The sequence below is a fragment of the Astatotilapia calliptera genome, chromosome 3, assembly GCF_900246225.1.
Source record: "Astatotilapia calliptera chromosome 3, fAstCal1.2, whole genome shotgun sequence".
Lineage (NCBI taxonomy): Eukaryota > Metazoa > Chordata > Actinopteri > Cichliformes > Cichlidae > Astatotilapia > Astatotilapia calliptera.
The window spans coordinates 51,426,525-51,443,067 of NC_039304.1; the positions used below are offsets into that span (position 1 = coordinate 51,426,525).

Genomic DNA, 16,543 nt, shown 5'->3' on the forward strand with positions numbered 1-16,543 from the left:
TATTTATTAGTGAAAAAGTGAAAAACGTGAATACTCACTGGTGTGGAGTTCAGTTGCTATATACAGGTGGAGTGAAACAGTGACTAAGTGTAGGCAGTGATAACAATGATCACATGGGAATTAACTACACAAGTATACTTGGGACTGGGGTAATATGTACAAGGGTAAGGCAGGAATACACAGTGAACTGGATTTACTATGGCACACACTTGGCAAAGAAGTAGGCTAAAGATTACTGCTTTGATGTTACTCTGGTGAAGACTGTGATTGTGAGCAAAGTTTTTACTTCACAGTTTATCATTATAAAAATACAAAATGTAAAAAATATCAGTCTTGACCTCTGTGTGCAGATCCAACTAATAAACAAAGAGAAATAATCAACAGCTCACACTGAGTGAAGCTGGTCACAGGTCAGTTTGAGACAAACAACTTTAATACGTTGACACCATGATTGTGACTGAAGTGAAGGCACGCTTACATTAATGTGATGCTGCAGATATTTTTTAAAACGGGTATTTTTCCAAGTTAGTTTAAAAAAAAAATCTCTCATGGTAAATGGCCTGTATTTATATAGCGCTTTACTAGTCCCTAAGGACCCCAAAGCGCTTTACATATCCAGTCATCCACCCATTCACGCACACATCCACACACTGGTGATGGCAGCTACATTGTAGCCACAGCCACCCTGGGGCGCACTGACAGAGGCGAGGCTGCCGGACACTGGCGCCACCGGGCCCTCTGACCACCACCAGTAGGCAACGGGTGAAGTGTCTTGCTCAAGGACACAACGACCGAGACTGTCCAAGCCGGGGCTCGAATCGGCAACCTTCCGATTACAAGGCGAACTCCCAACTCTTGAGCCACGATCATAATCAATAATAAATAAATAAATAATCTCAAGTGCTGTAAATAAAATGAAAGTGCTGAGTATTTCCTCCAGAGTGAGACCTCTGTCACAGTTCAGAGGATCTACGGCAGCAGAGACCTTCATGGACACTAAAAGTCTCAAACACACAACAACAACATCACACTGACTCCACTCTGACATCACTGATCAATAATCAAAGAACACACAGATCAAACTGATTGATCAGCCATCAGAGGAGTCGGATCAATGGAGCTGCTTCTGTTCCTGATGTCCCCTGTTTGATCCTGGACCTGAACTCTCCCTGCAGAGGAGACACAAGACAGTCAGACAGGAACTATGAAAATAACAAATAAACAAACAAACAAACAAACAAACAAACAAACAAACAAACAAACAAACAAACAAACAAACCTTTGACTATGAGGAATACTGTTTTGTATCTCTTGATCTCCTCTGTTTTGACTACACATCTGTATTCTCCACTGTCTCTCTCTGTGGGGTGTTTCAGGGTCAGACTGAGGTCTCCAGTTCTCAGCAGGTCTTCATTCATCTTCGTTCGGTCTCTGTAAAACTGGTGCTGTTCTTCAGGCTGGTCAGAGCCGTTCTCATACACGTGGACCATTCTTTCACCACTGATCTTCCACTGCACTTTGGCATCTTCAGGCAGGTTTTCTGTTGTTTTGAAGGACAGCTGGACAGATCCCGCCCCCTCCTTCACCTCCACCTGACAGACTGAGAGGACAACAAACACAGGACAGACAGACAGCAGGTTCAGAGCTATAGAGAAATCTGTAGGACAATAATGTTTATTTTTATCTTTAAGGCTCACATAGCCCCATTATTGTATTTTATGCAATGACCTCACAAATTGTATCACACATTTGTTTCATTCTTTACTGCACAGAGATATGTTTTGTAGAATAGTTTTGGATTTAGACTGTTAGACTTAGACACTAACAGATATGAACAGGGAGAAGGAATTTGAGGTGGATGGTCTGCCTGGATGGTGATGGCACCAGAAAGCATAAAGATTTAAGGTGGACTCTCCTAGAGAAAAACAGGGCTATAAATTCTGCTGTTAGGGAATGCTCTCTTTCCCCCTTCTCTCTCTCTACAAGCCTGACTGGATGACAAGCGATGGTTGCCATGGTGACGCGAGAAGAGACGTCTCCATACAGGGAGATGCTGGAAAGGTGCAGAAGATGAAACATGAGGCTGACATGGCGTCTAAAGGCTTCGTCCAACGTTTTGACCAATCGGGTTAAAACTGTTTTTGCCACATGCAATAAAAGTGTTTACAGCCTGGGTGCCTACATCAAAGACCAAAAGAGGAACATGATAAGGCACATGTCGCATGGAAAGAAGGAGGAAGAAAACGTTGGGGTCCAAGGAAAGCTGATAATAAGAGAGATCTTCTGGTGATAATAGCAACAGTGTGTCAAACGATGATTAGAAGGAAGAGGCAGCATCATCCAACACAAAGTCAGAGTCTCAAGGTGACTGAAGCCAGACCAGCATCTGTAGAGGCCACATCTATGGCTCCACGTTTATATTCAGCTCTGTCAGCGAACTGAAGTTACACAATTTTAGCACTCTATCATCAGGAGCGTTATCTTTAGTGGACATGCTGCCAGTGGTAGAATGGAGAAAAACCCATCACTCACCAGTTGTCAGAGACTACAGTGAGGTGCAAAGAATCCCAGAAAAAGAGAAAAAGTACAAGTGGCTACAGCAACATGAGATTTCAGAACAAAACAGAAGAGATAGAAGAAGCAAGAAGAAGAACCACAGTGGATCTGTGGGAATGAGAGTGAATGGGAGATTTTCTGGGACAGTAAAAGAAGGAGAAAACTGATGATTTAGAGATAGAAAACTCAGACAGAGAGTACTGTTACTATTGATTTCAGGAGTCAGACGAAGATGAAGAGAAGAGATTCGCCCTATCACAAGAATAATTCACAAGATCTTAGACACAGATGGAACAAACTTGGAGCTTTCCTCCAAAGGTACAGATGTCACTAAGAATTGCATTGTCTGGCCAACCTGTGTACGTGCCATCTGTCCATCGTGACATTGACTAGTTACCAAACTCCACCTCTGACAATTCAATTCAATTTATAGAGCTCCAAATCACAACAACAATCGCCTTAAAGTGGGTTTTTTTTAGTGTACAGTAGAGAGAGAGAAACCCAACAATCATATGACCCCCTATGAGCAGCACTTTGGTGACAGTGGGAAGGAAAAACTCCCTTTTAACAGGAAGAAACCTCCGGCAGAACCAGGCTCAGGGAGGGGTGGGGCCATCTGCTGCGACCGGTTGGGGTGAGAGAAGGAAGACAGTGTGGGACAGCAATTACTTCAGTCAAGTTAGAAATGGACTTTGGCAGCACTTTAGAGCCACCTAGGTACTGAAGATTAGGAGCACTGAGAGGGCTAAACTCCAGTCAATTCAAGAACATCTAAAGAGAGTGGCTAAGATTTGGGAGGCACACTAAGGAGGCCAGATATTTCAGATGAAATAAAAATGCAGGCACCATTGTGAACTAGGACTATCAAAGGGGTGCAGGAAAGCCTGGATGGAGTTGTAGGTCTGGGCTCCATGGCAGACAACATATGGATGCATCACCTCCTAGTGCCTGGGCTGATTTTTGTTGTTGTTGTTGTTATTGTTGAAATCTTACAGGTGGCATATGTATGTGTATGTGTGAATGTTCAAAGTGTGTCTCTGTAGGAATTCATCACATCCTGTATAGGTGGTGTTCTAGAGCCATCTTGAAATGCCCATGTATGAAATCAATAAAATATGTCAACCAGGCCTGAAGCATGTGCAAAATTTCATGTATTTTTGAAGCATGTTAAGGACCGCAAAAAGGCATAAAATAATAAATGGAGCAGATACAAGAGGGCCTTCACAGTGTTCTTGGCTCCCAATTATAATGGCTGCAGATTCTGGTGGTAATAGTCTAATTAAATCTCAGCTAACAAAGCCTGGACTTCAGTGTTGGTCCAGTACTCTGTATTTTGTTCAAGAATAATAGAATAAACCACTGTTCACAGCTTATAAGTATCTGGATTTCATTTAATATACTTTTGCAGTGATCATGTGTATTGGTATTTTTAAGTTCTACTTCATCAGATATTCTTCTGTATGGAAACAAGTCCCTGCGAAGTACTGACAACATCTGGTCGTCACAGTTAGGCTCATATTGCAAGAAATCAATGCCAAAAATGGACCTTAGATTTTGCATACATGCTTACACGAGGCTGCACTGACCTCTGACCTTCAGCTCCACCTTTCTCTTCAGCAGAATCTTTCCCTCCCTGCTGAGGAGGATGCAGGTGTAGGTGTTTGTGTCCCAGTCTGTAGGGTATTTCAAGGTCAGACTGAGGTCTCCAGTGTTCAGCAGGTCTTCATCAATCTCTGTTCGGTCTCTGTAAACCTTGTCCTGTTCTTCAAACTGATCAGAGCCGTTCTGATATATGTGGATCTTTCTGTACGAACCATCTTTCCACTCCACTTTAATGTCTTTGGGCAGGTGAGCTTTGATTTCAACGGGCAGTTGAACAGACTCAATGCCTGAATCCACCTCCACTTTGGGGACTGAGAATAGAACAAAGAAGAAAATGAGCTGAACAGCCAGCAGCAGCAACACTGAGCAGCATTGACTGGATGGGACTCAGACAGTTTCTCTGTAACTGCAGGGCTTCCTGCGCTGCTGTTAGTCAGACACGGATCAACAGGTTGTGGATAGAAAGCAGATTCCTTCAGCAGAGGATCCATATCACACGTGAAGCATGTCGTCGGGAAACAATCAGTGAAAATGGGACACTTTGAGCCGATTTGAGCCTCAATCTCTGAACATAGATGGTGCAGAGTTATGAATGGCTCTGTTTTTTGTTGGGGTTTTTATCGTTTATTTTATGGCTTGCTGTACTAACTTTTTTCAATAAATTAATAAATAAATGGTCTTTAGACTCTAAGCTTTAGGAATGAAGCAGTAATAAATTGTCGAGCCTCCACTTAGCAAGAATAAACTTTCAATTACTTTAAATCTTACAAATTGCTTATTTTAACTCCTTTCTCTTTTAATTGTTTTAAGTAACTGAAAACACCTGAAATGAACTATAAATGCACACCATATTAATTACTTTGAGCCAAATTGATCTCTATCTATCTATCCACACACACACACACACACACACACACGTAAATAAATATAAAAACAAGCCAACTTATTCCTGATCCAAATGTCTTCATGTCAAGTTTAAAATGTTTTCTATCACACATGTGTATATCAAACATATTTTAGGAATTCTAGTTAAAAAACAACAACAACAACAACAACACATACATACAAAGAATCAAAGGAAAAAGTAACAACCTGTGATTTTGACTTTGAGCAGTACTTTTTTGTATCTATTGATCTTCCCGTAGACTTTACATCTGTATTCTCCACTGTCTCTCTCTGTGGGCTGTTTCAGGGTCAGACTGAGGTCTCCAGTTCTCAGCAGGTCTTCATTCATCTTCGTTCGGTCTCTGTAAAACTGGTCCTGCTCTTCAGGCTGGTCAGAGCCGTTCTTAAACACATGGACCATCCTATCACCACTGACCTTCCACTGCACTTTGGCATCTTCGGGCAGGTTTTCTGTTGTTCTGAAGGGCAGCTTGACAGACTCCACCCCCTCCTCCACCTCCACCTGACAGACTGAGACAACAACAAAGACAACATGAGCTGTTCAGACAGCAGCTGGCTTTTCAGTGTTGTAGAGAAAACTGAGGGACAGAAGCATATGAGAGTAGAAGGTAACATGACAGATATCTAGAAAGTGAAAACAAGTTCAAAATGTTAGAGATGATCAGAGACTGATGGTGCTATTTTTGTCCATTTCCTACTTTACAGCAATTTCTCCTGTCAGTGTGGAGCTTTTGTCTGGGTCTTTTTGTCGTAGATATAAAATGGAACATTTGTATTTCTAAAAAAGATTCAAGGTCAAACAGCATCACTGAAAATCGAATTCAGTCAAATCAAATGAATTCCTTCAAAGTTGATGATCTGATAACATCAGATGGACTGTTTCCTCAAAGCAAACTGAATCATTGGCTGGGCTGCTTCCCACTTCCAGACAGTCCCCGAGGCCACTGCCCACTGAGAAGTTTATTAACAATTATTTTTCTGTTTGGATCCACACCACAGACAGACGTACCATCACTAATGTGATATAAGAATCAAGCACCACCTTTAATATGCTTAAATGATTTGAGAAATTAAGTGGGTAATGGCGAGAAGGTTAGCACTGTTGCCTGAGTTTGACTCCACCGCCTGGCTGGGGTCTGTCTGTGAAGATTTTGCATTTTTTTTTCTGTCTGCGTGGGTTCTGTCTGTACTGTCTGTACTCTGGCTTCCTCCCACAGGTCAAAGATATTATTGTTTGGTTAGCTTCTAAATTGCCCATAAATGTGAATGTGAATGGTTGTCTGTCTCTCTGTGTTAACAACAGATTGTGATCTGCAACACATTGGCGATCTATCCTTGGTGTATCCACCTCCTGCCCCATGGTAGCTGGGGTAAGCTACAAGCACCCACCTACCTCTGCTCTGAACTAATTAGGCAAAAGAAAATGGATGCAGAAATCAATGTCAAAAATGGCGTTCAGATTTCAAGCACACGCTGACCTTGGACTTTCAGCTCCACTTGTTTCTTCATCAGGATGTTTCCCTCCTTGTAGACGGTGCAGGTGTATGTCTTTGTGTCCCAGTCTGTGGGGTATTTCAGGGTCAGACTGAGGTCTCCAGTTTTCAGCAGGTCTTTATTCACCTCTGTTCGGCCTCTGTAAACCTTGTCCTGTTCTTCAAGCCGGTCAGAACCGTTCTTATACACGTGGACCTTCCTGTTCTCTCTGTCTATCCACTCTGCTTTTACATCTTCAGGCAGATTTTCTGTGGTTGTGAAGGGCAGTTGGACAGACTCGCTGTCTGAAACCCCGTTCACCTTGATACCTGACAGCACAACAAAGCAGAAAATGAGCTTTCTTCTTATATAATGTGACACAAGGTTCTTTTTACAAAACTGTAACCTCACAAACAAGTGGAGTCTGTTTCTCTCTTAAGCCCAGAAAATGGCAGATGAGTTTGGGATCCTTGTAACATATTTCTAGCTCACCCTGGGGTATGTGGCTGTTGGGGCGTGCTTTAACTGCACAGCTGTAGAGTGGTGTGGAAACAGTGCCTGTAAAACTGAAGGACCTGTCTTCCATAGCTCATTAACCTTTTTCCTCTTATACAGGAAACTGCACAGCAGACATCCGCATGAGCTTGTGAGCAGTCGGCACTCCACAGCCAGGCACGTTAAATATACAATTAGAAGTATTTATAGTGTGTGCAAACCACAACTTGACTCTTATCCTTACTGAAAAGCATCGACAGTGGCAAGACCCGCTACCACAACTACGTACAAATGAAAACTAACTTTGCTTTGATCCCTGAGCTTGATCTACAGCACTGACCTCTGACTTTCAGCTTCACTTGTTTCTTTTTCAGGATGTTTCCCTCCCTGCTGTAGATGGTGCAGGTGTAGATGTCAGTGTCCCAGTCTGTGGGGTACTTCAGGGTCAGACTGAGGTCTCCAGTTCTCAGCAGTTCTTTATTCATCTGTGTTCGATCTTTATAATCTTGGTCTTGTTCTTCCAGCTGGTCAAAGCCATTCTGATAAACATGGACCTTCTCATAGTCACTGTCCATCCACTCCACTCTAGCATCTTCAGGCAGGTTAGTCCTGGTTTTGCAGGGTAACAGGACAGTCTCCACCCCTGAAACCACCTCTACTGTGTAAACTGAGAAGACACCAAAAATATGAGCTATACAGAAAAAAGCAGCAACACTGAGCATGATTTACATTTAGTAGTTGAAGTGAAATATTTCAAGTCAAAACACATTTTACTAATCAGTCAGATTATGCCACTGAACAGAGACAATATTGCCTTTGTTGTTTTTCCAATCAGCGTCACAGCTGTCTGTTTCTTAAAGACCTCAACATCACTGTCACATGTCCAGAGACAAGCTTTGTTGTTGTTCTTTGAAAGAGAATCAAGTAGCTCACTGCAGGAAACAACTAGTTACCTGGGGGCATCTTGGGAAGCAAATTCAGGATATCCAGGCTTTAATTGTGTTACCTGACCCCAGTCAGAGATCATGTTTATTAACAAAGTGATCATCAACTTTCTTTGTTAGCTAGGCTTTCTGCTCCAGATACAGATCAATTGGCTATGCATGTTTATTATTAGTAATAATAGTATTTAAATAAAACATTTCATACTCCAGCAAAAATGTAAGTGCAGATGATTCTCTGCCAGACAGATATTTTGCATTATAGAGAGTTCTTACAGGTGGTGTGAAATAGTTCTTGTATCCGTACGTAAATAAATATCTCAGAGAGACGTTGTTCTACATATATAGATATATCTATCTATCTATATATGTGTGTGTGTGTGTGTGTGTGTGTGTGTGTGTCTGTATATACATATATGTGTGTCATTTACTAATCCATGAGATAATGTTAATCATCCTTTTTCAAATTTGCTGAAAAACTTTTACAAACCGTCATTCCCATATGGAAAAGAAATAGTAAAAACTTATATGTGATTACTCATGAAAGTGGCCACTTTCTCATTACTTTAATACATCGTTTTAGTAAGTATCCAAAACATACAAGTTTCATTATTTAATTTTTCAAGGGATCTTATATGCTTTTCATACAAGTTTCACACAAGACAGATACAAACTTTATAAGATTTATATATATATCTTTTCCATATGGGTTGTCTCATTTTCTACATGTTCTAAGAAATGCTCCTTTAGCTTTATGCTGGTAAATTTCAACCAACTTGCTGCTAATCAATAAACTCTGCCTTTCTAAATCACTGAGGAACTGTATTGAGTTGAAGGTTAAAATATTTGAGGAAAATTAGTCTTAAAAATCTCATAAATGTATATCATATGAAATACAAATAAAAATGAACTACGTTCTGCCCAATGACAACAGCACTGACCTCTGACACCGAGTTTCACAGTTTTTGTTAACAAGATGTCTCCCTTCATACTGTAGACGCAGCAGGTGTAGGTGTTTGTGTCTTCATCTGTGGGATATTCAAGAGTCAGACTGAGGTCTCCAGTTTTCAGCAAGTTTGTCTTCATCTTCGTTCGTTCTCTGTAAAACTCGTCCTGTTCTCCAGGCTGATCAGAGCCATTCTGATATATGTGGATCTTCCTGTTGTCTCTGTTTGTCCACTCCACTCTAGTGTCTTTAAGGAATCCGACTATAGCTTTGCAGGGCAGCCGGACAGACTCCTCCCCTGAATCCACCTCCACCATGTAAACTGAGAAAACAACAAAGCACAACATGATGACATCATTAGCAGCTGTGATGGTCACATGACCTCCCTGTCCCTCCTTGTCTTCTAGTCTCAGTCAGATTGTGTCTCAGTTTGTTCCTGATGTGTTCCTGACTCGTTCTTTGGTAACTAGTCTGCAGCGTCCTGTAAAGTGCTGCAGACATGTTGGATGAAGAAGCACAGACAGACTGAGCCTCCACAGTCGGCCATGTCTCACACACATCAGCACAGAAACCATGAAGATCTCGTGTGTCTGAACATCTGAAGCTCTCCACCACATGACTGAGCACAACTCAAGGAGGAACATTTACTGAAGCTGCTGCAACATTTACTGTCAGCACATGTTTCCATGTCAGCTGCTGTTTACCACCACAGAAGAAGAACAGCTTGTCCACATGCAGCCTCTGTGTCAGATCAATGCAGTGAAGCACACACACTGTTTAGTAAAGTCATGTTGTGGAGCTGTTTCACTGATCAATGACTGAGTCTGAAGGAGGTTTTCTGACTTCTGGAACAAACCTGGAAGTTTCTCTTCAGCTCTCTGTATCATCTGTTTGTAACTCTCAACTCTTTCAGCTTCTGGAACAAGTTTGTGTGAGCCGCAGTCAAGGAGCCACCAGAGGACACCTGCTGACCATCGGCATTATGGGTAGTGTAGTAGGAGACACTCACCTGACATGAAATAGTGCCGGAAATGAAATAATAGAACCGCGGAAATAACAAGAAGAATCAGGAGAACCAGGAGAGCTGTGGCCCAGGATGGAAACCGTTCTGTGATGAAAAGAAAACGAAAAGTTTTCTGACCTGTGTCCACAACATTGACCTCTGACCTGTAAGTACAGCACTGACCTTTGACCTGCAGCACTACTTTCCATCTGAGGATGTCTTTGTCCCTGTAGATGGTGCAGATGTATCGTCCTGTGTCTCTCTCTGTGGGGTGTTTCAGGGTCAGACTGAGGTCTCCAGTTCTCAGCAGGTCTTCATTCATCTTCGTTCGGTCTCTGTAAACTTCGTCCTGAGTCATAAGTTGGCCACTTTGATTTGAATACTCATGGACCACCATGAGTCCGAGGTCAGAGCGAGTCCACTCCACTCTGGTGGCCTCGGGTATGTTAGGTTTTGTTTTGCAGGGCAGGATGACAGACTGTGAGCCTACCTCCACCTTCATGTCCACCTGCTGGTCTGAGAGGATAAGAAAACAACCGTAGAATCAGCTGCACTGACACTGATTGTAAATGGAGCTTGGTTCAGTATCCACATTCCTGATCTTTGATTCTGTTCTGTAAACATTAATAATGTACCAAAACAGTCTTTGGCTCTTTTTGTTTTCTATTGTAACTGGAATTTATGTAATATTGCTACACTCACAAATGGGTGAGGGATCACAATGAATATTATGGGCATTAAATCACCTGCTTATCAACACATCACTTGTTCTGACACATCTAAGGAAAGGAAATTCTGAATGTTTCAAATTGGCTGATGTGTAAAAGGTCATATTTTGAGTGACTGAGCTCAGCTTTTTGGTGTGGCTTCCACAGCAGTCCTAGTTTCTTACTGCGCTGGTTTCATCAAGACATTTAGAACAATTTAGTTTTCTTCAGCTTTGCCTGACCTTTGTCTGCAGCACTGACTTCTGACCAATAAGTACAGCAGGTTTTAGGGTTTGACCTTTGATATGCAGTTGGATGCTTCTCAGTCTCCGTTCACTTTCTCCTGCACTGATGGAGCAGGTGTAGTTGCCGGAGTCAGTCTTTGTTGGCCTTCTCAGAGTAAGGGTGAAATCTTTTGTGATGAGAGCATAGGGATTCATTGATGTACGCCCTTTGTACTGCTGGATCTGCCCATTAAGATCATCTCCTCCTTTTCCTCGTAGGTGGACAGGTTTGGGAACAAGATCATTGAGAGTCCAGATAACTGTGGAGTCCTCAGGTATGAAACCTGAGTACAGGCAGGGCAGGAGGACAGATCTTTCTCCCTCATAAACTTCTACCACAACAGCCAATGTGGTATACTGGGAAACTGAGCACAAACAGAAAGAAACCAAATTTACTAAAAAACAAGAAATACTAAATGTAATCAGAAACATAAATTCAAGGAACGAACTCTTTGTTATTTACATTTTAAAATGAGTGAACAGGCTGCACCCTGAATAACCTCAGTGCACCGTGAATCAGAATATCATCAGTTCTGTGCAGCAGTGAAGAGAAACACTATTCCTCCAAAACATTCTCTCAGATACTGAGCAGGGCAAGATAACACAAGCTAAACTTACAAAAATGGACTGATTGGATTGGCAAAACCAGGCATTATACATGTTTCTCTCTGGAAGCTGAAGAGGCTGAGACAGCTGAAGGATGAAGGATAACTAAGTTTTTTTTAAATTGATTAAAACTCTTTTGTTAGAAAATTAATTGTTAAAGAGTGAAAATTATAAAAACTTGAGCTTCAGTCTTGAGCTACAGGAGATGGGTGGGTCTATGGGGCCGTGTCAGCGAAGGCTCGTGTCTCTCTATTTCAGTACCACGCCAAGTCATGGAGAAGGAGGGAAAAAAACGGACGTAGCGCACGGCCAAGGGTTGCGAAAGTGAGAGAAAGATTTTTGAATAAGGATATTAGCAGTGTTTTATTTTTTCAGTGTCAAAAACATACGTCACCATTATCCATAGAGTCCAAGCCTCACTTTCTGTCTTCTTTCTTGAATGTTTTTTTGTTGCAAGACAATGTTTCATATTTCTTTTGGAAAGGTTGAGCATTATAATCCTTTTATAATTATAGTATCTATCCATTTCTTTCTCCAGCCTTTTTAGGGAACACCAAGGCGTTCCCAGGCCAGCTGAGAGATATAATCTCTCCACCATGTCCTAGGTCTACCCTGGGGCCTCCTCCCAGTTGGACATGTCTGGAATAGCTTACCCAGGAGATCTCCAGAAGGCATCATAGGTCACCTCAACTGTCTCCTTTTGAAAAGGAGGAGCAGCAGCCCCCTTCTGAGCCCCTGTTGGAAGGCTAAACCCCTCACCCTATCTCTAAGGGAGAGGCCGGCCAGCTACCCTTTGGAGAAAGCTCATCATGTGGACAGTAAATGCCAGTGATTTAGCCAACAAGTGACAGTAAAAATGGCCAAGAGAACACAGGCCAAACAGCTAAGACAATGAAGCACAACACACCAGACCATGCAGCCATTACAGGCACAGGTGCAGACGATACAACAAGCTAGTCTAAGTATACCAAGCTCTAAGTATAGAGAGAGCAGCGGCAGCCAAACCATACCAGCGTCCACGTCCCCACTGTGCAGAGTGGGGTTTAAAATCTCAAAAACCTTTGTCTACAAACAATTGTACAAAATGCATATCCAACTAAAACATTATGAATTTCTGTCGATTTAGAGCTGTGTCAGAGTTAACAGATATCAGTATCACAGCTCACAGACAAATTTTTTACTACAACAGCAGCTGGCGTCGCAGTCTCTGACTTTTTTCAGCAGCAACCTCAGCAGAGTTAAATCCTCTGACAGCAACAAGGAACAAAAGAGATGAAAATCACAGTGATCCTATTTTAATAAAGTAAATCAATAAAAGGAGGAATCCCGTGGTTCTTAAGAATCTATATATGACATAGAAATGTAGTTTTTCCACTATGGACTGTGAAAGAACTATAGAGGCTCTCGCTGTTTGTAGACTGATGGAGCTTCAATGTTTCCTAATGAACTTTTTCAGAGAACTGCTTTTTCCAGAACACTTTGAGGTAACTTGACAGAAACTCACTAAACTAAAATCCTGCCTCTGGCACCAGCCTTTCAGGTCCACTCAGACCTGACATAAATGTCTTCATCACACGGTGAAGAAGTATAACAGCAACGGCTGTCGGACCATTGGGTTTTCCTGCTGCTGTCCAAAGACACATTTTGTGTTCAGGCAGAGTATTAAAGTCTGGATCAGATGCTTCTTATGAGAAGCTAATTGTTTCCAATATACACACTTTATGTTAACTTTTCTACAAGGATGTAGGCAGATTAAAAATACCTGACAAAGGAGAGGTTATTAAAGGTATTGAAGTAAAAACAGATGATGCAGTCCTATTAAAGAGAATAAGGAAAACCCAAAAAGTTGATTCGGTTCATCTATACGTAGCGTTTTCAGTGGCAGAAGTGAATCATCACTCGTCCAACTGACTTCTTCAGTTTTGGATGGTATCCAGGAATCTATGATTCATTCATAGATCAGTGCAAAAAACACAGGAAGCAAACACACACACACACACACAGCTGATTGTAACATGAGCTCATCTGAAAGGCACCAAGAAGAATCCAGAGATTTGAAAGTTGCTGCTTTGGATCGTTAGTTTGATCTGAATCAGAATCCAGTGTTTGATGGAAATCTCCTCCTGCTGCACTTCAACACATTAAAGAGAGAGAGATGAAAGAAAAGCTGATGATGAGAGCAGAGAGAGGAAGGTGTACTTACCGTGCAGGAGGATCACAAACACCACAAACATCTTCATGTTCCTGTCAAACTCAGAGACTCTTTAAAAGCCCTTCAGGACATCAGCTCACAGCAGCTTCACTTTCCTCTGCTGATCATCTACTGACACTCTCACACTGCTTCACAGACAAAGTTTCACACTTCAGTGAGGGAGGAGGTCTGTTGCTCAGATCATTCCAACAGAAACTTCAACTTCGATCAGATCAGGGCAGACTGTGAGGAAAGTGAGGAAAAGCAGGAGAAACAAGCTCATTAAATAAGAGACATCAGACAAAGGTCATTTACACTGAAGTCAGATCCAACTTTATGAAGAAGCCAGCAATAAAATCTGAATCGTGTGGAGGAAAAATCTAATTTGAATGAATTTTGGTGTTTGAGCTAAAATATTTTCCCTTCACTGAGTTTACAGTTAGAGTCCATACAATAAATACTCATAATAATACAAAAGAAATACATTAATTATTATTTTTTACTGTATTTGAGAGTTTTAAAGGACTAACACTGTGATTTTGTGATAGATTGATTATTTGTTGAAGTTCATAATGGAGTAAAAAGTTGTGGTTAAAAGTTACCCAATATAGCGTGTGTTTAATGGTGAACAACAACTGGTGCAACAGTGCGAACGTTGTTCCTCTCACACGCTCCTGCACACCAAATCTGGAACTACTGTCCATCATGTGTCGTCCTTTTTATCTACCTCGGGAATTTACATCGGTCATTGTAAGTGCCGTTTATATTCCACCACAAGCGGACACGGTCACCGTCTTATGCGAGCTGCATGAGGCACTCACACAGCACCAGACACAACACCGGGACGCTGCGCTTATTGTGACGGGGGACTTTAATAGTGCCAACCTCAAACGCGCAGCGCCGAACTTTCATCAACACATCACCTGCCCCACCAGGGGTGAAAGGACACTGGACCACTGCTACACTACGGTCAAGGACGGCTACAAGGCACAATCCCGCCCTCCGTTTGGCAAATCCGATCACGCCGCCATCTTCCTCATGCCAAAATACAAACAAAGGCTGAAACAGGAAGTTCCGGTTCAGAGGAAGATCGCGCGCTGGACTGATCAATCGGTGGCCGCGTTACAGGACGCACTCAATGACGCAGACTGGGGCATGTTCAGAAACAGCTCCGACGATGATGTCAACGTGTTTACGGAAGCGGTTGTGGGATTCATCGGGAAACTAGCGGATGATACCGTGGAGACAAAGACTATCACAACGTTTCCCAACCAGAAGCCGTGGGTGGATAAAACCATCCGCGACGCTCTGAGATCCCGCACCGCTGCCTACAACACGGGACTCACGACGGGGGACATGGACCCGTACAAAGCCGCGTCATATAACGTGCGGAGGGCGGTGAAAGAGGCGAAGCAGCGCTACGGGAGGAAACTAGAGTGACTCTAGGAGCCTGTGGCGGGGACTAAGAACAATAACGGATTATAAAGCACCAACGAACGCGGCCGTGACTCTGGCAGACGAGCTGAACACTTTCTATGCTCGCTTCGAGGCTGCAGCTAAGGACTTCAACAATGCTAGTGCTAGCGGCGCTAACGGCTGCAGACAGGAAGATACTGCCAGCACCGGAAACGTGCTCGTCATCTCCGAGCATGAAGTAAGGAGAGCCTTCAAAAGAGTGAACACCAGGAAAGCAGCAGGCCCAGACGGCATCCCAGGTCGTATCCTAAGAGACTGCGCATACCAGCTAGCTCCTGTGTTCACTGAGATATTCAACATCTCTTTATCTCAGTCGGTGATCCCCACATGCTTCAAAGAGTCCATCATTGTTCCTGTCCCGAAGAAACCCCACCCTGCTTCTCTCAATGACTATTGCCCTGTAGCCCTCACCTCAGTAGTGATGAAGTGCTTTGAACGCCTGGTCAGAGACTTCATCATTTCTTCACTACCAGACACACTGGACCCACTAGAGTTCGCTTACCGTCCAAATCGTTCCACAGACGATGCCATCTCTCATCTCCTCCACACATCACTTACTCACTTGGACACTAGAAGGGGGAATTATGTTAAAATGCTCTTCATAGACTACAGCTCTGCATTTAATACCATAATTCCCTCCACACTCACCACCAAGCTGGAGCATCTGGGACTCAGCTCATCTATGTGTCAGTGGATCTCCAACTTCCTAACTGGCAGACCACAGGCAGTAAGGATGGGCGGACATGTCTCAGCCTCCACCACTCTCAGCACTGGAGCCCCCCAGGGGTGTGTTCTGAGCCCCCTGCTGTACTCTCTGTACACATATGACTGTGTGGCCACTACCAGCTCCACCACCATCATCAAGTTTGCTGACGACACCGTCGTGGTGGGCCTGATCTCTGATAACAACGAGACGGCCTACCTGAAGGAGATTAGGAATCTGGAGAACTGGTGCCAGAGGAACAACCTCCTTCTAAACGTCAGTAAGACAAAGGAGCTGATAGTGGACTTCAGCACTAAGCAGGAGAGGAACTACCAGACCCCCGTCATCAACGAGTGCCCAGTGGAGAGAGTGGACAGCTTCAAATACCTCGGAGTTCACATCACGCAGGACCTGTCATGGTCCTGTCACATCAACACCGTGGTGAAAAAGGCCCGTCAGCGTCTCTACCACCTCAGACGCTTGAGAGACTTCCAACTGCCCTCCAAGGTGCTCAGGAACTTTTACTCGTGCACCATAGAGAGCATCCTGACGGGAAACATCTTAACCTGGTTCGGGAACAGCACCATGCAGGACAGACGAGCTCTACAGAGGGTTGTGCGGTCAGCTGAGCGCACCATCCGCTCCGAGCTCCCT

The 16,543-nt window shown here is 43.2% G+C and overlaps 2 protein-coding genes across 3 annotated transcripts in view; both read right to left on the reverse strand.

The window, feature by feature from the left end:
- Positions 1–1,116: 1,116 nt before the first annotated feature.
- The window catches only part of LOC113019677 (butyrophilin-like protein 2), a 53,456-nt gene continuing 38,029 nt past the window's right edge, over positions 1,117–16,543 (reverse strand). For both annotated transcript variants that reach the window (XM_026163472.1, XM_026163473.1), the window contains one exon: positions 1,117–1,169. The gene's annotated coding sequence lies outside the window, so the exon portion shown is untranslated. The remainder of the gene's footprint in view (positions 1,170–16,543) is intronic.
- LOC113015646 (uncharacterized) lies at positions 4,123–13,759 on the reverse strand. The gene is made up of 9 exons (XM_026157731.1): positions 13,723–13,759; positions 10,928–11,308; positions 10,106–10,438; positions 9,929–10,027; positions 8,915–9,241; positions 7,373–7,699; positions 6,685–6,866; positions 5,251–5,566; positions 4,123–4,469 (listed from the first exon to the last, which is right to left on the reverse strand). The coding sequence occupies exons 1-9, from the start codon at positions 13,757–13,759 to the stop codon at positions 4,123–4,125; spliced, it is 2,349 nt and encodes a 782-aa protein (XP_026013516.1).